The sequence below is a fragment of the Gymnoscopelus microlampas genome, assembly GCF_963454915.1.
Source record: "Gymnoscopelus microlampas genome assembly, chromosome: 2".
Classification (NCBI taxonomy): Eukaryota; Metazoa; Chordata; class Actinopteri; order Myctophiformes; family Myctophidae; genus Gymnoscopelus; species Gymnoscopelus microlampas.
Genome location: NC_139939.1, coordinates 8,850,391 through 8,876,925, shown reverse-complemented (window position 1 = coordinate 8,876,925; position 26,535 = coordinate 8,850,391). Strand labels below are relative to the sequence as shown.

General features: G+C 41.0%; 2 protein-coding genes across 2 annotated transcripts in view; both read left to right on the top strand.

Annotated features, from left to right (window-relative positions):
• Window positions 1-4,555: 4,555 nt before the first annotated feature.
• Window positions 4,556-19,865, top strand: LOC311053840 (uncharacterized protein; the record flags this gene model as incomplete). The annotated part of the gene is made up of 5 exons (XM_084069564.1): window positions 4,556-4,773; window positions 8,028-8,138; window positions 9,812-10,117; window positions 10,485-10,620; window positions 19,829-19,865. The coding sequence occupies exons 1-5, from the start codon at window positions 4,572-4,574 to the stop codon at window positions 19,863-19,865; spliced, it is 792 nt and encodes a 263-aa protein (XP_083925690.1). The 5' UTR covers window positions 4,556-4,571.
• A 101-nt stretch (window positions 19,866-19,966) lies between these two features.
• LOC311037635 (uncharacterized protein) overlaps window positions 19,967-26,535 on the top strand; it is a gene marked incomplete at its 5' end in the record, with an annotated part of 38,619 nt that continues 32,050 nt past the window's right edge. Inside the window, 4 exons of the mRNA XM_084046870.1 lie at window positions 19,967-20,180; window positions 22,709-22,819; window positions 24,581-24,739; window positions 24,866-24,999. Coding sequence (XP_083902996.1) covers window positions 19,967-20,180; window positions 22,709-22,819; window positions 24,581-24,739; window positions 24,866-24,999 — 618 coding nt within the window. The remainder of the gene's footprint in view (window positions 20,181-22,708; window positions 22,820-24,580; window positions 24,740-24,865; window positions 25,000-26,535) is intronic.

Below are 26,535 nucleotides of genomic sequence, written 5' to 3'. Positions count from 1 at the left end.
TTTTCAGTAAATGTCCTCCTATTATTGTGTAGACTAGAAGTTCGGGCCGCTGCGCGGCCCTCACATCTAGCGTGGCGCGTCGTACACTTCGCATCGCAGATCCAACTTACAGCCACCTCACAGTGTGAGCGAGAGTATTGTGTGAAAGTAGGCCGAAGTCGCTTATAATATTCGGACATGGCAACACTGGTGAAAAGTAAGGCAAATTCGCTTATAATCAGAGGACATGGCAACGCTGAGTGTCCTGTGCGCCTCTCTTTCTCTGTCCCTGTGTGTCTGTCCCCCTGTCTGTCGAATAAGGTTCGGTCCCACATAGAATAGCCTAGTTGGGTTCCACCTAGGGCCCAGTCCCAGTTGGGACCCACCTCGGTCCCACATAGACTTGCCTAGTTGGGGCCCACCTAGGGCCCAGGTAGAACCCACCTAAAGCCCACATGGGCAACCCAGTGGGGACCTAACCTCGGTCACACATAGACCCCCTGGGAGTCTTGAGACCCCCACGAAACATCGCGGACCCCCTCTGACCCCTGCAAAACATCACAGACCCCTTCGGACCCCTGCGAAACATCGCAAGTTGACTATTATTTGTTAAGTTGACTATTATTTCAACTTAACAACAACAATATAATTATGTGCAAGCAGATATGCACTTAAAGGGTGCACGTTCAACAGTGGAGAATGCATGGGCGTCCTTAACAAATAAACACTCTCCACCTGTTTAGAAGCAGATCAGCCACCACAGACTGTTCGTTGCGATGGGGGGCGACCGTGTTTAGGGGCGAGACAATTAGGCGCAGATTGCTCACTCTAGACCGTTGGTGCAATCCGGGGCGACCGTGTTTAGGGGCGAGACAATTAGGCGCAGATTGCTCACTCTAGTCTGGTGGAGAGATTTACTTAAACGCGACGTGCTACCACCTTTGCACGAAAGCATTTCATGCACACACACACACACACACACACACACACACACACACACACACACACACACACACACACACGCAGCACGGCAACAGCGTGAGGCTGTTCTGTCCTCTCTCTCTCCCCCTCTCTCTCTATCTCTCTCTCCCCCTCCCTCCCTCCCTCCCCTCTCTCTCTCGTTCCACCTCTCTCTCTCTTTCCCCACTCCTTCTCTCTCTCTCTCTCTCTCTCTCTCTCTCTCTCTCTCTCTCTCTCTCTCTCTCTCTCTCTCTCTCCCCCTCCCTCCCTCCCTCGCTCTCTCTCTCCCTCCCGTCAAAGGGTGCTCACTGTGTCGCAGATGATGATTGGCTGTTTAAAACAGACCAGGCGGAAGTAAATTGCGAGCTGAAATATATAGCACTTTATGAATATTATAAAAGGAGAGACATGTGAAGGTTGAAAATAAAGTAGAAGTACTTATATACTTTTGCATGAGCGATTTTTGTAGCAAGTTGGGAGAAAAGTGGAGCAGTGGTTTGGCCGTGAGTTGTTCCTAAGTGGTTGAGGTTCCAAAGGCGCACGGCTCTGTGATTGTAGTGTTGGGATGGGATGGGATGGGATGGGATGGGATGGGATGGGATGTAATTGTATTTCTCACAATGTTGGATAATTCATGCACTTTATTATTTTTCCTTTTTTTGTGGTTCCTTTTTTTTGTGGTAATTTTCTTTTCTTTTGTAGCTATTCGATTGTATAGACATACGGTATGTATTGGATCTGTTATAATTTTATGTGACATTATGAACTTAAATTGATGTAAATCTGAGTCTTTGCCTGTTCTCCATTCCACTCTGTAAGTTTGACCAGTAGAACCGGTCCCAATCTAGGTTGTTTGAGTGATTACACCCTGCTGATCTGCAATGGGTCTCATCTGTGAAAAATTGGTGTTGTCTGTCTCTGTGTCCACAATAAAATATTAGCATCGGCAGCTCCGAGTGTGCGGCTATACTCCTTGATTTCTCAGTAGTTAGGAATTATGCCAACTGTAACTCTGATGACATCACTGAAACTCACCTGAGAGTGTGTCATCAGGTGAGGTGTTAAGCCCCGCCTAGAAAAACTGCTCTCAGCAGGAAATGCCCAAAACAAGGCGTTTCCTGCTCGTTAACGCTATTACATTGGCTATTGAAAATAGCAGATCTAAAAGCTCAAAATGTGTGATGCAGTAAGTTCTGAGCTTGTAGATCTGCTAGTTTCAAAAAAATCTTGTATGGGGTCCCTGGCACGAAACATTTTCAGATCAGGGTCCATGGCCAAATACATACAGTATTAAGTTTGGGTTTTAAAATGTCTGCCCACCACCACAGAGATGTAGGTTAAAATCTGGCCCTGCATAGAGGAGAGAAACAGACGATCAGTGATCTGTTTTATTAATTTGAGAAAACGTATTATACTGATCATTTCCCCTCTCTCTCTCTCTCTCTCTCTCTCTCTCTCTCTCTCTCTCTCTCTCTCTCTCTCTCTCTCTCTCTCTCTCTATCAGTCCAGTGTAATTTCACAATTTGCAAATAGAATTCTGATCGATTACAAAATTGCTGACTGACAGACACTTCTAGGCAAGCAGATGCTTAAAATACTTAACAACTGGAAATGCTAATTTTACTTTGATAACCAGTAATTCAAGGCTACTGTATTGCTAGGGCAGGCTGAGTGGTTGTTGGGGCTCTTCTTGCAAAGATTGTTTTAGTTCCTCATGATCAGGGCAACGAGGTTGTGTCCCACTGTAGAGTAATACATGCTGAATTGCTCATATAATCAGTGACAGTAACCTTTGTATGAATATTGTTCATGTTTGTGGAGTTATGTTTTCAGTATAATCCTATTCCTAGTGTTAAAAATTCCAGCCCCTGCCTCTTCAGATCCCTCTGCACGTCTGTGTGTGTGTGTGTGTGTGTGTGTGTGTGTGTGTGTGTGTGTGTGTGTGTGTGTGTGTGTGTGCGTGTGTGTGTGTGTGTGTGTGTGTGTGTGTGTGTGTGTGTGTGTGTGTGTGTGTGTGTGTGTGTGTGTGTGTGTGTGTGTGTAAATAGCTGATGTAGGAGCTCACAGCGTGTCACGTTACTTACGACACATTGTGAGCTTGTAGATATGCTTTTCAAACAATGCATGTGTGTGTGCGTGTGCATGCGCGTGCGCATGTGCGCGTACGTGTGTGCAGGTGTACAGCAGTACCGATCCTTCACCCCCATCCCCCGCCCCAAACACACGTAAACGCCACCACCAGCACCCAGCTCACGTGGAGAGGAGTGTGAGGCTGCTTCCAATTATTGTATTTTCCCAAGGAAATATAAACAAACTAGTCTCAGCTATGAGTAGGCTACTTGGGCATTCTCATCGATCACAAATTATCGTTTATGCCTCACTTTACTTAGTGAAGTTAGGCTTTTACTTTGTATTTGTCAACAAACTGAAACGTGAAAATAGTGTTTTTGTGCCCAGCTCTGCAAGGATATTGTCAAACTGGTGTAGATAATGGATAATATGGATGAATCTTGTGACATAATGTTATGGAAACATTTTTAACTGATGACGCCATCTCCTAGGCCCTGCATGCCACCCTCTCCCACCACGACAACAACAGTGAAGAGGAAGTGTTACATTGTTATTATTGATTACAGCTCTGACACCATAGTCCCCACCAGGCTGCTAGCAAACTGACAGACATGTGACTGAACCCTGCAGTGTGTGACTGAGTACTGGACTTATCTACCAGACCCAAAGTGGTCAGGGTGGAAAGCCACACCACTACCACCCCACCCTTAACACAGTGTCACTGTGTGGCCAGAAACCGTTCAAACACCATTGTTGAGTTTGCTGACGACGCAGTGGTGGTGCCAGATAAAGAGCCTCTTCCTGAACATGGCATGGGTAAGAGTTCTGGGTAGTTTCCATTCATGGAAATCCTTCCATCCAGAGTGAAATACCTTACATCTTTACAGACCTAATGCCCTGCAACCTGCAAGAACATGAACAAAGGCATATTAATCATTCATTTCCTCTGACATTTCCTGTGACTGTTGCTCACAATGAGATATTTGCTCCATTATGTCTATCCTCCTTAAAGCAGTTAAAGATATACAGTAAGCTGCCATGCAGGCATGTGCACATACTGTAGCAGCCTGCCAGGGCCCAAGCACCTGTCCAAATGCCTTCATAGGAGAAAGTGTCTCTCATACTGAACCACAGTTGCTCTCCTCCCCTCATTTTCAATACAAAGGCTGTAGGCAATATTGTTAAGTTTTCCATCTTGATAAGTTTGGATTTAGCAAGAAACAGGTGAACTGACATGCTCAACCTAAAGTCTTCAGAGTATGATGGATGCTGACTTAAAAAAGTTGCAAATAATGAAGTCGTCAGAACTCTCAAATAAGTAACATTTTAATGACACACAGCAGCAGAAGGAAACAACATTCACCCTCTCTCTGTGTTTCTGAGACCTGTGGTTGTGATATGTGGTTTTAGAACATGGCAAATGCATCTATCTCATGCACGTCACGCTCAAAGTGTGAACTTAGTAGCTTCCGTTGAGTCTTTTTAACAGGTTAGACTTCCTCTTTTGTGACTTCTGTTCTCCAACAAGTTGTACAACGAATGTAGTTTGAAGATGAAGTAGAATGTGTGAGCATGTGTACGCCGTACCAGACCTGACAGCGAATGTCAGATATGGCCGAAGAGAGAGGGAGCAGGAGATGGAGGAGAGAGGAGAGAGAGAGGAGAGGATAGTAGACATCTATGTCTCTGCAGACGACCTTGACCCTGACCCTGGGACACAGCAGGATGTTGTACAGCAGAACACAACACAAGAGCAAAATGGAGGTAAAACTAAATGCTACAATGATTAACTAACACATCTATCTATGGATGTAATGCAATAGCAGTGGTGTGCTGGTATCTGAAGATGATAATAATAATAATAATAATAATAATAATAATAAGGGTAATAATAATAATAATAATAATAATAAACATAAACTTTATTTGTATAGCACCTTTCATGACATGAAATGCAGCTCAAAGTGCTTTACAGAGCAAGAATAAGGCACAAGTGCTTTACAGAAAAAGTTATGAATCAGGCAATTACAGTGAGGACATGAATAACAACACGGCGATTTAAAAATGAACTACAAGCAAGAGTGACGAAATAGGTCTCGAGCTGTGCTTTAAAGCTATCTACAGTGGATGCCTGTCTAAGGTGTAATGGGAGTTTTTTTCCAAGCCGTCGGCCCGTAGAAGCAGAATGCTGCTTCATCGTGTTTTTTAGAAGTCATTGTAGGCACCTCGAGCAGGTCAGCACTAGAAGACCTGAGGGGGCGGTTTGGAACATATCGAGGCAAGCAGTCATAGTCATCAATCCTAAAAACAACCGGGAGCCAATGTAGTGAAGCAAAAACCTGGGGTATTATGTTCTCTCATCTTAGTTCTAGTTAAAACTCTGGCTGCCGCAGATGTGGCTAGATACTCTAATTACAAAAAAAACAGTGACGTGAACTCTGAATGCTGTAAAAAATGATCATATTTAACTTAATGTGATAGTTTACAAAATACTTATAAGTACTGTATGTACAAAGTCACTTGACTTGTGGTGCAGTTAATGTTTGCTTCATAAATCCAACACTAAAGATAATACATTTTACTGAGGGAATGTATCGTTGTGAATGACCAACCAGCCAGACAGACAGTTCAGCCACATGAGAACATCATTACTTTATTTTGTGCTTTTAACTGAATATTTGTATTTATTCATATGTGATTAGCCACACATTTCATGTGCTCTGCATTGTTTAATCTACAAAAACACCTTGACAAGGTTTGATATTTCATATCATGGGGTGTTTGTGCGTGGCACAGGCACACTAACCTTATCCTCACTATTTATTCATATTAGAGCAATGCTGGTTGAGAACGATGAACGCATGCCCTCTTCCACTTATGCAATACCTTATAGCCTATCTGTTGTACCTGTTGTCAAAGTTCTTAGTGCAGTTCCCATTATCATAGCGCTTGGAGGCCAATGATGGCAGTATATCTCTGCTGTCGGGCAGAAACCAGCTAACTCCAAAATGTAATTTTTTCAGGAAATGAAAAAACAAAACAAAAAGGTTTTGTCCATCATTGATAAGAACAGCTGAATGAGCCGCCAAGCTCACAATGAGGTTGGAGGTCAAAAGGGGGTGGAGCCTGGAGTCAGCAAAACCAGCCAACTACATCCCCCTTTGGTGGAGTTAGCTGTTTTAGCAGAAAGTTTGAGGATCCAATGGAGTTAGCTGGTTTAGCAGAAAGTTTGAGGATCCAATGGAGTTAGCTGGTTTCATTTGTTCAATTCTTTTTTTTAACCAACATACAAGACGTAAAGGGTGTTCAGTAGCACTGATTCATGAAAATAAATGAAAAGGCTCAAAAATTGAGTTGGCTGGTTTTTGCCCGACAGCAACAATATCATATGGATGACATAGGCCTATACATCTGCAAACACATCTAGTGAACTTGCCATGGTTTTAAGTAAAATAAAGTTAAAAGAAAAAAATATACCAGAATATTTCTTAATACAGAAAAGACTAAATGCATGGTATTAGGTTCAAAAGAAAATATAATTTCTGTTTACTAAAGAACTGGAGAGACGGGGAGACCCCTGTAACTGAACAAACACTCTACATTAGGGATTTTGTCCGCAGAGATATTGCAGGTGGTCCCTGGCCATGCATTCAGAAATGTAGTAAAATGTTTTTTAAAAAGTTACAGGAGTTCTTATGGTGTGTGTGATATGAAATGTGAGCTTACCATAATCACAGTAATCCTTAAACATATTCCATCATATTCAAGGGCTTTTGAAGAGAAATGAGACAGACTCCAGTCACTTTCAAATTAGAGCACTAATTGCTCATCAGGGCTCTGTCAGAGTAACAGCTGTACCCGTCTGTCTGTCCTTTTTGTGCCCTAAACTGAGATCTCTGCATCTGTCTGTCTACCTGTGTCCCTTTTATGCCCATATATGGAGATCCCTGATGTCATCATATGAGCATATTGTTTGGGTCGGTGGTTCTGGAGAGCTGGATATGCATTTATGCCCATACATGGACATATCGGTCGGATCGGCGGTTCTGGACAACCGCATATCTGAAATACTCGGCGGCGGGCACCGCACACCGAGTTTGAAGTCGGCTCACGCATAAATGCACATGACCATATATGTGCATAGCGTTCGGATCTGTTCTGGACAACCGGATCTAGATATATATGCCTATATATGGGCATATTGGGTTTGTTTATGGTTATGTCTGAGTCATAGTGACATGCCTATATGGACGTTTTCAGTTTGTTTATGGTTATGTCTGAGTCAGAGTGACGTGTCTGTGGTCCGCCAGCCTTAAAGGCATTGTAGGGAGTTCAGACATAATCAAAGAAAAAAACTGTTGTCAAACACCGCCCCTCCAGCAGTTCTTTTCCCCGACCACCAGGGGGTGACGCAGGGGGGACTTTTTAAATGAGTCATGCCCAAAATAGGTTGCCTTATGCGGATACAATTCGCGGAAATGCCCGACCCTACGGTTCTCTGAATTTATATTTTTAAATAGGCTCTTTCATGATAAATTGACCACATATATGAAGCTAAACAACTAAATTCTATCCAAACGATTTTTTAAAAGTAAATTATGTGCCTCAAAAAAGAAGTTTGAGAGCGTTTTAAAACCGAAAGTAAAAAGTTGATACGGGCACGGACGCGCACGGACACGCACATGCGTGCGTTAATTTACGACCCGGACATAAACAACATGAACATAAACAGAAGGGAAAATACGGATTTCAGACAGAGGACTGTGTTTCAATGAAGGAAAACACCCCAGCATCATTATATAGTGGCTGATAGAGGGGAGAAAATGCAAAAAATATATATATACATATTTTTTAAATTTAGGCTTAATGTTCCCTACAATGCCTTTAAGCCAATTTTAATATTGGATGCATTACTTGTTATCTATCATAAAACATCATAACTTGTTAAAAGGTGTCAGTAACTTATTTTACTTTAAACCCTCTGAAGTATCCTCATAGGTTTGTCTTGTGTTTTACAGGCTCTGATAAGTCCAAGAAAAATGGTTCCAGAGCTGCTGCAGTGTGTCTGGGACTGCTGGGTCTGCTGTGTGTAATCCTATTTTCTGTCATCACTGGCCTGGTCATATACAGTAACAGTGAGTAATTCTATAATAAACAGTGTGTTTACATGTACTGTATAATTCTGTCAGAAATAGTGTTGATGGCTGTTGCTTTAAAGGACAACTTTGGTTTTTCACAACCAAGGTTTGTATTTTAGCTTGTAATTAAAGTAAATAAAAGATGAGTGTAATTTTTTTTCTATTTACTGCTTTCTATAGTTTTTGCAATTTTCGGGATCTTTTTTACAGTGGGCGGGGGCATTCTGTCCGGTGGCTAAATATGTATTTTTTTACACAATAACTCGGCGTTTTCTTTATTATTATTTACAGTAGCTCTTCTAGCCCCCAATAACTCACATCTGGCCATCAAAGACCTCAGGACCTTTTTTATTGTGTAAAAAAGGCATATTTAGCCACCGGACAGAATGCCCCCGCCCACTGTAAAAAATATCGCGAAAATTGCTAAAATGGTAGAAAGCAGTAAATTAAAAAAAAACAACACTCATCTTTTATTTACTTTAATTACAAGCTAAAATATAAACCATGGTTGTGAAAAACTAAAGTTGTCCTTTAAATATATTGGGTCCTATTTTGGGGCAGGTGGATTGGCATGAGGTGTGCATGGGGGACAGGCATATTGACCATTTCTGTTGGCAAAGTGCCTTGTTTCTCACCACATTTATGTGTTTTGTGTTTTGGGTGCACAAGCACACAGTTGTGACTCCTCCTTTGCTATTTTCAGCACACTTTATCTGGCGGAGGCTCACCCAGACACGTCTCCAAAATCACACAAACCTGCTTTTATATTTTGTTATGTTTCTCAGTTTCATTTTAGTGTGAAGCTCTCAAAATGGAAACAACATGTTAGCCCGTTTTAATGCATTCTAACCCACACGTGACAATGTTTAAATGCTTTAATCCAAACAAAATGGATGAGGGCGCACACCAGTATTGGTGAGGTGCTGCTGACCTTGGTAAGTAAATATGAAAATAAAGAAAGAGGCCGCACACTTGTAGCCACGATGCAGGATTTATTTGGAAACCAACGTTTCGACCACTGTCCCTCTGTCCCACTCCTCCCGCCCCAACACTCCCTGCTGACAGGTGCTGCCCCAGTCTGTAGGATTATGAGCTGTGACACCCTCCCTACCCTGCTTCCCTCCCCAAAACACGGGCCAAGTGTGTGTATAGACACTTGACAAAGCCGATGCGGCGCAGTTGATTTGATCCCCTTGACTCCGCCTTGGTGGGCTGTTTACCGCTGCACCACCCGAGCGCCGTAGTAGTATATTTGTTGTTGATGTCCCTCCACCTCCTGCACAAGAACATCAGTTTACTCTGGTGAGAAATTATGTTTTTGAGGCTTTTCTTCTGTGGAAATGACCTGAACACATTGAGCTGCGCACTTTGCACTGCTCTTAAAGGTCATGAAAAGCAATCCTTTGATTGATCATGATTTAATCCACCTATACAACACAAACACTGATAATATATTCACCCTAATCCAACCCACCTCACCTCTTCACTGTGGATACTCTGCCCTTCTCCAGTCTGGAAAATACCAAGTATCTGTCTGCACACCCACCACACCAGTTCACCTGCTCCCCCAAAATAAGACCCTTGTCTGAATGTCAAATGAAGATTTGCAATTAGAACAACGTTGTATGTAAAACTCATCAGATCATTGATTCTCCTTCTTGCAGATTCTGACCTGAATAAACTGACCAAAGACCAAGAGCAGTTAAAGTCCAGATATAATAACATCACTAGACAGAACGACCAGATGCAGTCCAGATATAACAATCTGACTGAACAGAACGTCCAGATACAGTCAAGGTTTGACCATATACAGTCCAAATATAACAATCTTACTGAACAGAAGAATCAGATACAGTCCAGTTTTGACCATCTACAGTCCAGTTTTGACCATCTACAGTCCAGTTTTGACCATCTACAGTCCAGATATAACAAACTAATTCAACGAAATGACATCAAGAGGATTCTTTGTGGTCAGTGAGACATCAAAGTTGTTTTTGTTGTTGTTTTGTTGTTGTTTTGTTTCATTGTTATATCACTTTGTTCATCATTTATCATTAATTTGAGCAAATGATAAAAAAGTGGATAACTTTGTTATTTTGTTTTTAGAACCACATGGATTTACATTTGGTGGTGGTGTGTGTTATCACATCTCTACTAAGACGAGAACCTGGGAGCAGAGCAGACAATACTGTAGAGACAAACAATCAGACATGATGGTCATAAACAGCAAAGAAAAGCATGTGTGTGTGTGTGTGTGTGTGTGTGTGTGTGTGTGTGTGTGTGTGTGTGTGTGTGTGTGTGTGTTGTAACCTATCTATTATACAGTGTGTACTCCAGTAACCGGCGTCCTTTCTGTCCAGGACTTTGTTAACACAGTTGTTAACAGAAACCATAACGTGTGGCTGGGTTTGACTGACAGAGAGGAGGAAGGAGATTGGAAATGGGTAGATGGAACGCCACTGACCACACCAACGTAAGACTCTGCATTTATTCTTCTATTATTCATTTAAACTCATTATAAGCACATTGCACATACAGGGATTTCATCTTCGCTAAACTTTTTTCTTAATGGCATTAAATCTTATAATACAATACCAGCCAACCACACTGTCACCATCACCGTCTATTTCACTATTATGTTAATTTGCATCTAATATCTAGAACATAATTTGAGGTCATGGTTAAATATCATGTAAATGTAGTGTAATGAATGAAATGTTCCTACTCCAGGTACTGGCGCCTTGATGAGCCTAATAACATTGGAGATGAAGACTGTGTTGTACTTCAAGATGGAAGATGGGTCGACGTGTCATGTTCTGCCAAGAGCGTTTTGATCTGTGAAAGACTTATCTAGTGAAATGTTGGTACAACTACATGATGTCAAATATTTGGACAAACTGTATTTTGTACCAATTGAAATGTTATCTTTATGCAGAGGCATGTGCAGGAGGGTACCTGCCCTTTTACTACCTGATGCCCAAAGTAAAATGTTTAAATAATAATATATTTCCAATAATAATAATCATTTCTAATTACATTATAAAATACATGGTGGCTGCCATCAGTCAGGTTTCAGTTCCAGTTTTCATCTGATGCAGTGATGTCATGTTCCCTCCCACCTCGTTATGCTTTGCAGCTGCAACCACCATGAGACAAACACATGCACAGTAAGCACAGAGTTCTGAGTTTAATTGTACGATTCACTGATTTATACTCCCTCCCCCATCCATAAATTGTTGCTTTTATACTTAAATGTTTCAGAGATTGAATTGTCTCTGTAGTTAATTGCTTTCCCCTACTTCCAATCAATGTGATAATTAACTGTCTCCTGGGTTGTAGCTGCAAAGTTTAAGACACATTTTATTTTGTACTGTAGCTTATGATATTTCTGCTTTCTCTGCTCAGTGTTGAACTACTAAACGTAAACTCTTCTATCAGCACCATGTTATACTGGATGAGAAATATATTAGGCTTTTCTGTAAATGTTCTCCTATTATTATGTAATTGTATTTCTCACAATGTTGGATAAGTCATGCACTGTATTATTTTTCCTTTTTTTGTGGTTCTTTTCTTTTCTTTTGTAGCCATTCGGTTGTATTTACATAATGTATTGGATCTGTCATAATTTTATGTGACATTATGAACTTAAATTGATGTAGGAAATCTGAGTCTTCACCTGTTTTCCATTCCACTCTGTAAGTTTGACCAGTAGAACCGGTCCCAATGTGGGTTTATTGAGTGGTTACACCCTGCTGATCTGTAATGGGTCTCATCTGTGAAACGTTGGTGTTGTCTGTTTCTGTGTCTACAATAAAATATTGGCATCGGCAGCTCCGAGTGTGCGGCTATACTCCTTGATTTCTCAGTAGTTAGGAATTATGCCATCTGTAACCATAGACATAAGGTATACGCCTCCTCCGACTCTGAGGCGTCTGTATCGTGGCCGCCATTTTGGAGAAGGCAAGCTTCCTGACTACTGGCCAATCACAGCGTGTCTTTCACGGTACTTGGCAGAATCTAGTTGTATAAATACATATTTTTATAGGCTACAACTAGATTCTGCCAATACCGGAAAAGATGCGCTGTGATTGGCCAATACTAAGGAAGCTTGCCTTCTCCAAAATGGTGGCGTGATACAGGTCGCTCCAATGAACTGCAGCGGCCAATGAGGTATCTAGATCTATGTCTGTAACTCTGATGACATCACTGAAACTCGCCTGAGCGTGTCATCAGGTGAGGTGTTAAGCCCTATAGCCTCGCGTAGCCAGACTATATAACTGCGTGGATATGAGTCTGGTGCTTCTATGAGGACGTTTTTTTTCCCAAGGGGCAGGATCAAAACAATGGCTCTGGACGCAAACTATAATTACAACCAACTACCAATTACAGTCTCCCATATTTGAATACTGGGCCCTGATTGGTCACCCCAGACTTCGGGAGCAGGAAATGGATTCACAACGGACCGGTGCCAGACCCAAATCGCAGAGGGCAATTTTTTTTTGCACTGGCAGATTCGTCTTGTCCCAGGCTAGTTAAGCCCCGCCCAGAAAAACTGCTCTCAGTTATTACATTGGCTATTGAAAATAGCAGATCTAAAAGCTCAAAATGTGTCGTGATGCAATGCGTTTTGAGGTTGTAGATCAGCTATTTTCAAAAAATCTTGTATGGGGTCCCTGGCACGAAATGTTTTCAGATCGGGGTCCATGGCCAAATACATACACAGTATTAAGTTTGGGTCCTTTAAGGTGGGGCAGTGGTAAAAGGCCTGCCCACCACCACCACAGACAGGTGGGTTGTGGGTTCAAATCCACCTTGTAAATATTGACCTGTATCAATCTACTCAGGCTGATGGTCCTGTAAATGATGTGAATATGAGCCATGCTTTGGATGGTCTGCCAACATGGCCCTGCATAGAGGAGAGCAACAGACGATCAGTGATCCGTTCAGTGATTTCCTTTCTCTCTCTCTCTCTCTCTCTCTCTCTCTCTCTCTCTCTCTCTCTCTCTCTCTTTGACTGACATACTTAATAACTGAAACTGCTAATTTTACTTTGATAACCAGTAATTCAAGGCTACTGTATATTTAGGGCAGGCTGGGTGGTTGTTGTGTCTCTTCTTGCAAAGATTGTTTTAGTTCCTCATGATCGGGGCAACGAGGTTGTGTCCTACTGTAGAGTAATACATGCTGAATTGCTCATATAATCAGTGACAGTAACTTTTGTATGAATATTGTTCATGTTTGTGGAGTTATGTTTTCAGTATAATCCTAGATTCCTAGTGTTGATTTAAAATGAGATATTCCTCTAAATCTGGCTAGAAATATGAAAAAAGGTGTGTGTGTGTGTGTGTGTGTGTGTGTGTGTGTGTGTGTGTGTGTGTGTGTGTGTGTGTGTGTGTGTGTGTGTGTGTGTGTGTGTGTGTGTGTGTGTGTGTGTGTCTTCTTTTAAGACCATCTCTTCACCGTAAATAGCTGATGTAGGAGCTCACAATGTGTCACGTTGTGAGCTTGTAGATCTGCTATTTTCGCAGAATGTTTGCCCCCCAGAGCTAGGTAGGGTTCATGATGTAGTACAGCATATTTAGCTCTTTTCAGTTCAGTGTGAATGGCCGACGTCTTTTAGTGGGATAGCTTAACAAGATAATCGAAACGAAGCGGATAAAAGCGCCACGTTTTTTATGAGGCTTCTTTAGGACCTACTGATGGATTCTAGCCTTGGGTACCAAACTTTATTTTGAAAAGTATCCATACAATTATCCATATCAATACCCATAAAAAAAACAGGCCGATTCACTTTTTGGCCTATAACTCTTCAACCGTAGGTCATAGCATCAAAAGTCTTTTTTTTCCTGGACTCCTTGGATCATGACGCAACTTCCCATATAGGTCCCGCCCCTTTTCCGATTTGAAGATTTTACGCCATTTTGCGCTATCTTCAAAACACATATTTTGCTATTACTCTTATAATTTAAATCCCAAATTCACACAAATCGGCACACACTGTGTGTTTGGTCATGTGATGTAGATGTATCAGTCCGATTTCTCATATTCCCCTCAGATTGGCTACGATTGGCTTCAAAAATTTGTGGGAGGGTCCGTTTGGCAAAAAATTGCACAAATCGTGAACACGCCGTCCTATCTGCCCAAATTCGTATCATTGATGAATAAACTAATAAACACAGAGCCAATGCTATTTCACTTCCCCCCCTAGGGGGCGCAACAAATTCTACAAATATCACTGTTTTTGCACCAAATTAAGTACAAATTGTCTTGTGAGTCAAACATTTGCAATTGCAAAGTGGTGAACAGTCCAAATTTGATTTGCCACATTTACAGGTGGAACAGTCCCCTTTACAAGAGCATTTGATCAGCTCTCTGCATGCTCTGGAGACTTCTGGAATTGTCATCCAAACTGGCACCCATGCCTCCGATTCCTTGGTCCATCCATATTCGTGTGGGGAAGGAATAATTTGTTCTGTTTGTAGGCTGGTCGCCCAGATGCCTGCTTGATAAACTGCCCGCTTAACATGCTGAAGTAGTGCATCTTGGGTGGGTGGCAGTTTCTCCATCGACCTTTTCCCATGACAGAAGAGATCTTTTCTAGTTTGGTTGATGGAGATCAAAGGACTGGATTTGTCATACAGGATAATTGTCAGTCTCTCAAGCTTCTGGAACTGCTGACTCTCAACATTCAGCAGCTGGAAGGGATGTTTGGCCAGACTGACAAGTATCTCTGTGACATCATCATAGGCTTGCCAGGCATGCCAAGCTGACTTTTTGCCCTTACTGTGGAAAGCAGATGTTGTGTCACAACCTGACAATGCATGGAACATAGGCAGAGCACGAGATGTTGGCTCCCCCAGAGATTTACACATGATGTTGATGTGGTAAATCTGTATTTTTTGCCCATACCAAAAGCTACCCAGATGTCAGCCAAAGATTGATCGAAACTAAATCATGGAACAAGCCTGCAAGGATCACTATGACATCAGTGTCCACAGTACGCACTAGGATCGTTTTTGCTCATTGCTCCAGTGCAGGGGTGTCAAACTCAATTTGGTGTCCGGGCAAGATTGGTCAAATTGTGACTTGAGGTGGGCAGGAACCAGTTGCGGACACACATGCGCGCTCACGCATTCAGTTATACAGCATTGTTTTTCAATCTGTTGTCTGAACTTGTCTCAGAAAACAAACAATGCAATTTGTACCAATAATAATAATTATAATTATTATAATTATTATGATAAACCATTTTAAATAGAATAATTCAATTTGAAGTTAAACAATACCTGGTAATTTGTGTGGGTTGTTAAATAATTACATTTATAGAACAGTGGTGTAAAGTAACTAATTACATTTACTCAAGTACTGTACCTAAGTAAAGATTTGAAGTAGTTTTACTTTATTAGAGTATTTCCAATTTCCAGAACTTTTACTTCTACTCCACTACATCTCAGTCACTGCTATAGCTACAGTATATCATTTAAAAAAATGTTTTATGAAGATTAGCTACTTTAATTACTTACATTAAAATCAAACAATGCAATTTGTAAGGAGCCCATCCATTTGAAATAGAACTATGGCTTCAATTGCTTGCCTATTGTTCTTTACAGAAGGAGTTTCACTGCAGCAAGTGGGGAGGGGGGAGCGTTCTCATGTCTCATATATATATATATATATATATATAATATATAGACATAAAAAAGTTAGAGAACCACATTATAGCAACATAAGTGTTTCAGAAAACTGTTAGCATTTAGGAGACATTTGTAAAGATTTCCATAATTTTTCAAAAATAGCAGATCTACAAGCAGATCCACAATAGCAGATCTACTTTATATCTGCTATTTTTGAATAGCCAAATAAATCTGAAAATTACACAGATGCTTTCCCCAGATAGAATGTTAAATACACTCTGAGTTCAAATAACACTGAGGATTTCACTGGGCAAGCTCCTGAGAAATAAAAGAAGCAGCTTTGATACATTTATTTTTTAACACATATATGATTAATGCTTCTAACTACCTATTATATATATATATATATAATATAGACATAAAAAAGTTAGAGAACCACATTATAGCAACATAAGTGTTTCAGAAAACTGTTAGCATTTAGGAGACATTTGTAAAGATTTCCATGATTTTTCAAAAATAGCAGATCTACAAGCTCACAGTGCAGCACTCGGTGCAGCACTATGAGCTTGTAGATCTGCTATTTTTGAATAGCCAAATAAATCTTAAAATGACACAGATGCTTTCCCCAGATAGAATGTTAAATCCACTCCGAGTTCAATTAACACTGAGGATTTCACTGGGCAAGCTCCTGAGAAATAAAAGAAGCAGCTTTGATAGATTTATTTTTAACACATCTAAGTCACTTGCTGCTTCAGACAGAGAGAGAGAGAGAGAGAGAGAGAGAGAGAGAGAGAGAGAGAGAGAGAGAGAGAGAGAGAGAGAGAGAGAGAGAGAGAGAGAGAGAGTCTGACTCCTGTGTGAGGATCAAAGAGTATAGCCATTACTACTCGACTAGTAGTTGAATAGACTCTTAACGAGCCAATCAGCCACAACATTCCACAGCTGGGGAGAGACAAAGCGGGCCATCAAAGCTCTCCCCCACTCGCTGCTACTTGGCTGCAGCAGCGAGTGGGGGAGAGCAAAGCAATGTGAACTCCGAATCTATGTCTGTTAGATGTAGTATCAATTTACTATTTTTAAAAGTATTTCCTGGGCCGCCAGGAACCTTTCCGTGGGCCGCAAAACGCCCGCGGGCCGCGAGTTTGACACCGCTGCTCCAGTGCATGCCGTTCATGAACTAGAATCCTGGTGTCTGCCTCTTCATGATTGCAATAGGTCATGGTACTACTGGAACCAAAAGTCGACACAGCTTGCCCTGATGTGACATACACAGCTTTTGATGGTGGCCAGTTGAACTTTTCAGTTCTGGAAGTCAAAAAGGCAAACAGCTCCCCTTATTTGCTGGGTCACGAAGAAAATCCATCCAATTGCCTGGTAGCTTTGTCTGACCTGACACTTTCCTGCGAACACCTTGTCCTCTCTTTTCGTGGGTGGACTCCTTCAAACTATCTGGGATATATGTGTCCCATACAACATCCAACCGCTTGGTTTCCTGCAGCTGCTTCAGCAGATATAAGGGATGAAAACGTCATCTGCATACTCATCAAATGCTTTTTCTTTGAAGCCAATTACAGGAAAACAGTATGGAATATCAAAAGCCTGTTGCACGGTCATTGTCACATGACTCACAAGACCATTTGTACTTAAGTTGGTGCAAAAACAGTGACATTTATAGAATTTGTTGCGCCCCCTATGGGTGGAAGTGAAATCGAATTGGCTCTGCGTTTATTAGTGCCCCTCAATGCCATTTTGCCAATCCGAAGGCAAAATGAAAAATCTGACTCATAAATCTTGATCACATGACCAAAGACAAAGAGTGTGTGCCGATTTGTGTGAGTTTTGGACCAAATTTGTAGGAGTAATAGCAAAATATGTGTTTTGAAGATAACGCAAAATGGCGGAAAATCTTGAAATCGGAAATAGGCGGGACCTATATCGGAAGTTGCGTCATGATCCAAGGAGTCCAGGGAAAAAAACTTTTGATGCTATGACCTACGGTTCAAGAGTTATAGGCCAAAAAGTGAATCTGCCTGTTTTTTTTTATGGATATTGATATGGATAATTGTATGGATACTTTTCAAAATAAAGTTTGGTACCCAAGGCTAGAATCCATCAGTAGGTCCTAAAGAAGCCTCATAAAAAAATTGGCGCTTTTATCTGCTTCGTTTCAAATGTAGGTGCAGGTGTACAGCGGTACCGATCCTTCACCCCCATCCCCCGCCCCAAACACACGTAAACGCCACCACCAGCACCCAGCTCACGTGGAGAGGAGTGTGAGGCTGCTTCCATTATTGTATTTTCCCAAGGAAATGTAAACAAACTAGTCTCAAGCTATGAGTAGGCTACTGGGACATTCTCATCGATCCCAAATTATCGTTTAAGCCTCACTTTACTTAGTGAAGTTAGGCTTTTACTTATAAATAAGTCCTGTTTCTCCCTTAGAGCAAGCAATACCTTGTTTCGGCAGCATTCTTGCCTCTGGTAGATTATGGTGACTTGTATATGAGTCACTGGACTCTCATTGTGCCTGGCAATTTGTCATTGGTTGTAAACATCTTACCCAATACCCATCATTGTACCTTGTATGTACATGACATACCAATTGGTTGAGTTTGATCTGTAGCCATCTCTCCTTGGACTGGTCCCTATACTTATCTCCAGAAGCCAAGGCCAAGCCTGCGCTCTCAAGATGTTCTACAGTTGACTGTTCCACATGTTCACACTGAGCTGTGATATTTTATCACACTGCACACTTCGTGCATATTCATTAAAAATTGCAGAATGTACCTGAATATTCTTGTCAGCATTAGCTAAAGCTCACTGTATCATTTAAAGTTCTCTTTAAATCTAGCCGATCTGTACAAGCTCTATTGTGAGCTTGTAGATCGGCTATTTTCCGTACGTGGTACCGCGCGCAACAAAGTCTATATCGAAACCTAACATGGCGCGCACGCACATGTCCACCGAACGAGGAGAGCACAGATGCACACAGAGACACACAGAAAATCAGTGATCTGTTTTATTAATTTGAAAAAAAGTATTATACTGATCATTTCCTCTCTCGTTCTCTCGTTCTCTCGTTCTCTCTCTCTCTCTCTCTCTCTCTCTCTCTCTCTCTCTCTCTCTCTCTCTCTCTCTCTCTCTCTCTATCAGTCCAGTGTAATTTCACAATTTGCTAATTGAATTTTATTGTTACATCTTGTGTACCTATGCAGCAACATAGGTAATAACAACAATAGAATAATGTAAAAGGATTTAAAGAAAAGAGATCGCAAAAAGAGAATAAAAAGAGCATCATCAAATCAAATGTATATGTGCATAAAAATAAAAAGACTTGGCATGTTGTATACACCAACAGCATTTTATTTTCAGTAGCTGCCACCTAACTTTGTTACAGTAGCTAGCTGGTGTGTTGGTACAGCTACATGATGACAGATATTTGGACAAATTGTACTTTGGTGCTTTGGCAACATTGTTGTTGAAATGTTGATGCCAATAAAGCCCTTTCAATTGAATTTAAACTGGTGTAGATAATGGATAATATGGATTGGCCTTGTGACATAATGTTATGGAAACATTTTTAACTGATGACGCCATTTCTCAGGCCCTGCATGCTACACTCTCCCGCCACGACAACAACAACAGGGAAGGGGAAGGTTTACATTGTTATTATTGATTACAGCTCTGACACCATACTCCCCACCAGGCTGTTAGCAAACTGACAGACATGTGACTGAACCCTGCAGTGTGTGACTGGGTACTGGACTTATCTGCCAGACCCCAAATGGCCAGGGTGACCCTTAACACAGGAGCCCCCCAAGGCTCCCTACACTGCACACTGAGTCCTCTGTTATACCCCTTGTACACCCACCATGACTGTGTGGCCAGAAACCGTTCAAACACCATTGTTGAGTTTGCTGACGACACAGTGGTGGTGCCAGGAAAACACTCTTCCTGAACATGGGTATTTTAATGATGCACAGCAGCAGTAGGAAACAACATTTGCCCTGTGTTTCTGAGACCTGTGAGTGTGATGTGTGGTTTCAGAAATGGCAAATGCATCTTTCCCATGCTCAAAGTGTGAACTTAGTAGCTTCCGTTGAGTCTAGTAGGTTAGACTTCCTCTTTTGTGACTTCTGTTCTTCAACAAGTTGCACAATGAGTACAGTTTGAAGATGAGCTAGAATGGCGGAGGACGTGTACGCCGTACCAGATCTGACAAAGAAGGTCAGATATGGCCGAAGACAGAGGCAGCAGGAGATGGAGGAGAGAGGAGAGAGAGAGGAGAGGATGGTAGACATCTATGTCTCTGCAGACGACCTTGACCCTGACCCTGACCCTGACCCTGGTACCCAGCAGAATGCTGTACAGCAGAACACAACAGAAGCACAGCATGACGGTAAAACTAAATGCTACAATGATTAACTAACACATCTATCTATGGTTGTTATGCAAGAGCAGTGGTGTACTGGTATATGAAGATACAGTTAATAATAATATTAATAAGGGTAATAATAATACTAATAATACGAATAATAATAATAATAATAATAGTAACAATAAACAAACTTTATTTGTATAGCGCCTTTCATGACATGAAATGAAGCTCAAACTGCTTTACAGAGCAAGAATAAAGCACAAGTGCTTTACAGAAAAAATAATGAATCATGCAAAACAGTGAGGACATGAATAACAACACAGAGATTTAAAAATCAACTACAAGCAAGAGTGAAGAAATAGGTCTTGAGCTGTGCTTTAAAGCTATCCACAGAGGCCTGTCTGCCTGTCTGTAATGGGAGTTTATTCCAAGCCGTCGGCCAGTAGAAGCAGAGTGCTGCTTCACATGTTTTTTATATGCCATTGTAGGCACCTCGAGCAGGTGAGCACTAATATCGAGGCAAGCAGTCATAGAGGTAGGAAGGTGCCAGACCATTGAGAGCATTATAAGCAAATAAAATAATTTAAAAATCAATCCTAAAAACAACCGGGAGCCAATGTAGTGAAGCTAAAACTGGAGTAATACAGTATGTTCTCTCATCTTTGCTTTAGTTAAAACTCTGGCTGCTGCAGATGTGGCTATACTCTAATTACTAAAAAGATCAGAAACAGTGACATGAACTCTGAATGCTGTCAAAAATGATCATATTTGCAGGGCAACTTAATGTGATAATTTACAAAGTACTTATGTACAAAGTCACTTGACTTGTGGTGCAATTAATATTTGCTTCATAAATCCAACACTAAAGATAATGTATTTTACTGAAGGAATTTATCGTTGTGAATGACCAACCAGCCAGTCAGACAGTTCAGCCACATGTGAACATCATTACTTTATTTGCTGCTTTTAACTGAATATTTGTATTTATTCATATATGATTGGCCACACATTTCATGTGCTTTGCATTGTTTAATCTAGAAAAATACCTTGACAAGGTTTGATATTTGATACCATGGGGTATGTGTGTGTGGCACACGCACACCTTATCCTCACTATTTATTCAAATTAGAGCAATGCTGGTTGAGAACGATGAACGCTGGTTTAGGAGACAGTTTGAGGATCCAATGGAGTTAGCTGGTTTTGTCAGAAGCACTTTTTAATACTGTTCATTGGTTCAAAAATGTTTTAACCAACACACAGACGTAATGGGTGTTCAATAGCACTGATTTATGGGGGAAAAAATTAAAACTAAAAAATTGAGTTAGCTTGTTTCTACCCGACAGCAACGATATCATATGAATGACATCTGCAAACACATCTAATGAACTTGCCATGGTTTTAAGTAAATTAAAGTTAAAAGAAAAAAATATAACAGCATATTTCTTAATAAAGAAAAGACAAAATGCATGGTATTAGGTTCAAAAGAAAATATATTTTCTGTTTACTAAAGAACTGGACAGACGGGGACAGACGGACAGAACTGGACAGACGTTCGGGCCGCTACGCGGCCCGAACGTCTAGCGTGACGCGTCGTTCACTTTGACGTTCGGGCCGCATAGCGTGTCAGAGTACCAGTTGGACCCGTTTGTCTGTGTCCTTTGTATGCCCTATATTGAGATCTCTGCATCTGTCTGTCTACCTGTGTCCCTTTTATGCCAATATATGGAGATCCCTGATGTCATCAGTATATGCCCATATATTGCCATGCCCATATATGAACATATTGTTTGGGTCGGTGGTTCTGGAGAGCTGGATATCTATTTATGCCCATATATGTGCATAGCGGTCGGATCTGTGGCTCTGGAAAAACGGATCTCCATATATGCCTATATATGGGCATATTGGGTTTGTTTATGGTTATGTCTGAGTCATAGTGACATGCCTAGGACGTGTCAGGTTTGTTTATGGTTATGTGATAGTCAGCGCATGGTCCTGCCTATAGACAGGTTTTCGCACGACGTCATCACAGAGCTGAATGCGCAATCTGCGCATGCCCGGGGTAGAATGAACCCGGAAGTGCCCTTCACTCTGTTGTTGTGTTCGGGAGTTAGATAGGCATAATGCTGCTATTATATACAAATAAAAGACGAACAGATCCAACTTCCGACAAATCATTTTTATTGAGTAAACAAGATATTGCAAACTGCATAATTGAATCTACTTTCATTAAACCCGGTGAAGACCATTTTTTTTATGAATGTAGATTTGACCAGAGCTGCTGCGGGTAATAGCGCCCTCTATAGGCTCACCCCTCCACTGCGAGCGCATATCCTCTCATGTTTACCAAGGGTTAAGAAACCCGTCTATGGGTGTATGGGGTTTGTTTGTGGCTGTGGTCCGCCAGACTTAAGCCAATTTTTTATAGGATGTATTACTTGTTATCTATCATATCATAACATCATAACTTGTTAAAATGTGTTAAAAGGTGTCACTTATTTTAAACTTTAATCCTCTGAAGTATCCTCATAGGTTTGTCTTGTGTTTTTCAGGCTCTGAGGAGTCCAAGAAGAATGGTTCCAGAGCTGCTGCAGTGTGTCTGGGTCTGTTGGGTCTGCTGTGTGTAATCCTATTGGCTGTCATCACTGGCCTGGTCATATACAGTGAGTAATTCTATAATAAAGAATAAACAATATGTTTACATGTATAATTTTGTCAGAAATAGTGTTGATGGCTGTTGCTTTAAATACATTGGGTCCTATTTTGGGGCAGGTGGATTGGAATGAGGTGTGCAGGAGACAGACATATTGACCATTTCTGTTGGCAAAGTACCTTGTTTTTCACCACATTTGTGTGCTTTGTGTTTTGGGTAGGCCTACACAAGCACACACTTGTGACTCCTCCATTGCTATTTTCAGCACACTTTATCTGGCGGAGTCTCATCCCTACTTTTATGTTTTGTTATGTTTCTCAGTTTCATTTTAGTATGAAGCTCTCAAAATGGAAAAAAATCACACCCCGTGTGAAGGTAGCGGCGCCTTTGATCCATTTTGTCATCGATATGTGTTTATAATGTGTTTATAGTCATGTGTCACGTGAAGCTTGACCAATCACTTTGTTGACGCACCTGACCAATCAGAACGTTGACGTACGCACACGGACAAAGTCAGGTATAGAGCAGGATCCGCTCTATACCTGACAAAGTCAGGTATAGAGCGGCTAACGCCGCTAAAAATATGTTAGCCCGTTTTAATGCATTCTAACCCACACGTGACAATGTTTAAATGCTTTAATCCAACACTGTGATCTTTATAAAGCCTTGCTGATTATTCATTAATACACATAATGCCAAGTCGGCCATTATTGAACAGTTTCGCAGACTTTTTGTTTTTTTTAGTCCAGTGTACTCTAAACATACTTAGAACATTTCTCATAGACAGTTATGCAAAGACACAAAATAAATGACGTGAACCTTCTAGTCAGGTGTCTGTCTACTCAGGGTCAATGCAGCAGTCATTTTGTAGATATCCGTCCATGTAGTTTAGACTTATGAACTGGCTTTTACAGTGAGACAATATTTTCACTGGAACACTACCAGATATATTAGCTGTATTTATCAATTCCTACCAAGATAATTGTACATCATCTGTGCTGGCAGTCTGTTTGAGGTGCTGTAGATTTAGTATATATATTTTTTTCAGTAGGCAATTATTTTTGCCCCTTTTTCTCCACAATTTAGTCATTATGCCAATTCATTCCTTTCGCTGCTGTTGTATCCTACTGGCTCACCTGTCAGTGAGGAGCCCCCACTGGGAGGACGCAACAACTCTGTCCCACTCCTCCCGCCCAACCCTCCCTCCCTCCCTCCTTACCCGGCTTCCCTCCCCTGAACACGGGCCAATTGTGTTTGTATAGACACTTGACAAAGCCGGATACACCATAGTTGATTTGATCCCCTTGACTCCGCCTTGGTGGGCTGTTTACAACTGCACCACCCGAGTGCCGTAGTATTACATTTGTTGTTGATGTCCCTCCACCTCCTGAACAAGAACATCAGTTTACTCTGGTGATAAATCACGTTTTTGAGGCTTTTCTACTGTGAAAATGACCTGAACGCCTTGAGCTGCGCACTTTGCACTGCTCATTAAGGTCATGAAAAGCAATCCTTTGATTGGTCATGATTGAATCCACCTATACAACACAAACACTGATAATATATTCATCCTAATCCAACCCACCTCACCTCTTCACTGTGGATACTCTGCCCTTCTCCAGTCTGGAAAATACCAAGTATCTGTACCCACACCCACCACACCAGTTCACCTGTTCCCCCAAAATAAGACCCTTGTCTTAATGTCAAATGAAGATTTGCTATTAGAACAGCGTTGTATGTAAAACTCATTAGATCGTTGATTCTCTTGCAGATTCTGACCTGATTAACCTGACCAAAGACCAAGAACAGTTACAGTCCAGATATGATAACATCACTAGACAGAACGTCCAGATACAGTCCAGTTTTGACCATCTACTGTCCAGATATAACAAACTAATCCAACAAAATGACATCAAGAGGATTCTTTGTGGTCAGTGAGACATCAAAGTTGTTGTTTGTTGTTGTTTTGTTTCATTGTTATATCATGTTGTTCATCATTTATCATTTATCTGAGAAAATGACAAAACAGTGGCTAACTTTATTATTTTGTTGGTAGAACCACATGGATTTACATTTGGTGGTGGAGTGTGTTATTATTACAGCTCTGCATGGACAACCTGGGAGCAGAGCAGACAACACTGTACAGACAGACATTCAGACCTGATGGTCATAAACAGCAAAGAAAAGCAGGTGCGTGTGTGTGTGTGTGTGTGTGTGTGTGTGTGTGTGTGTGTGTGTGTGTGTGTGTGTGTGTGTGTGTGTGTGTGTGTGTGTGTGTGTGTGTGTGTGTGTGTGTGTGTGTGTGTGTGTGTGTGTGTGTGTTGTAACCTATTTATTATACAGTGTGTATTTCAGTAACCAGTATCCTTTCTGTCCAGGACTTTGTTAACACAGTTGTTCCCAGATACCATAACGTGTGGCTGGGTTTGACTGACAGAGAGAAGGAAGGAGATTGGAAATGGATAGATGGAACGCCACTGTTAACTTGCATCTAATATCTAGAACATAATTTGAGGTCATGGTTAAATGTAATTAAATGTATTGTAATGAATTAAATGTTCCTACTCCAGGTACTGGCGCCCTGGTGAGCCTAATAACTCTGGAGATGAAGACTGTGTTGCGCTTTATGATGGAAGATGGAACGACATGAAATGTTCTACCCAGAGCCTTTGCATCTGTGAAAGAGTTATCTATTGAAATGTTGGTACAACTACATGATGTCAAATATTTGGACAAATTGTATTTTGTACCAAATGAAATGTTATCTTTATTCAGAGGCATGGCAGGAGGGTACCTGCCCTTTTGCTACCTGATGCCCAAAGTGCCCTTTAAAAATGGTTTAAATAAGACCTGCCCAACACCCATGGCCCTTATCAAGAAGAACATTAAAATGTTTAAATAATAATACATTTTCTATTATAATAATCATTTATAATTACATTATAAAATACATGAGGTGGCTGCTATCAGTCAGGTTTCAGTGATGCAGTGATGTCATGTTCCATCCCACCTCGTTATGCTATGCAGCTGCAACCACCATGAGACAAACACACAGTAAGCATGGAGTTCTGAGTTTCCATAAAACTCAGAACTCCAACCCATCCATAAATTGTTGCTTTTATACTTAAATGTTTGTGCAGATTACACAAATGACATACAGTATACACAAGTGAGCTTGTTCAGAGATTGAATTGTCTCTGTAGTTAATTGCTTTCCCTTACTTCCAATCAATGGATCAAACGATAATTAACTCCTGTTGTAGCTGCAAAGTTTAAGACAAACATTTTTACAGTATGTAGCTTATAATATTTCTTCTTTGTCTGCTCAGTGTTGAACGTGTACTTTCTATCAGCACCATGTTATATACTGGATGAGAAATATATTAGGGTTTTCTGTAAATGTCCTCTATAGCCTATTATTGTGTAGATGTAATTGTATTTCTCACAATGTTGGATAATTCATGCACTGTATTATTTTTCCTTTTTTTGTGGTTCTTTTCTTTTCTTTTGTAGCTATTCGATTGTATTGACATATGCATTGAATCTTTTATAATTGTATGTGACGTTATGAACTTGAATTTATGTAGATCTGAGTCTTCACCTGTTCTCCATTCCACTCTGTAAGTTCGACCAGTCACAATCACCAGAGGTAGCTCCAATGATCACGTCCAACCCAGATTTATCACAAACAAGGGGTTGAATTTGTTCCCCTGCTATGCAACCAAAA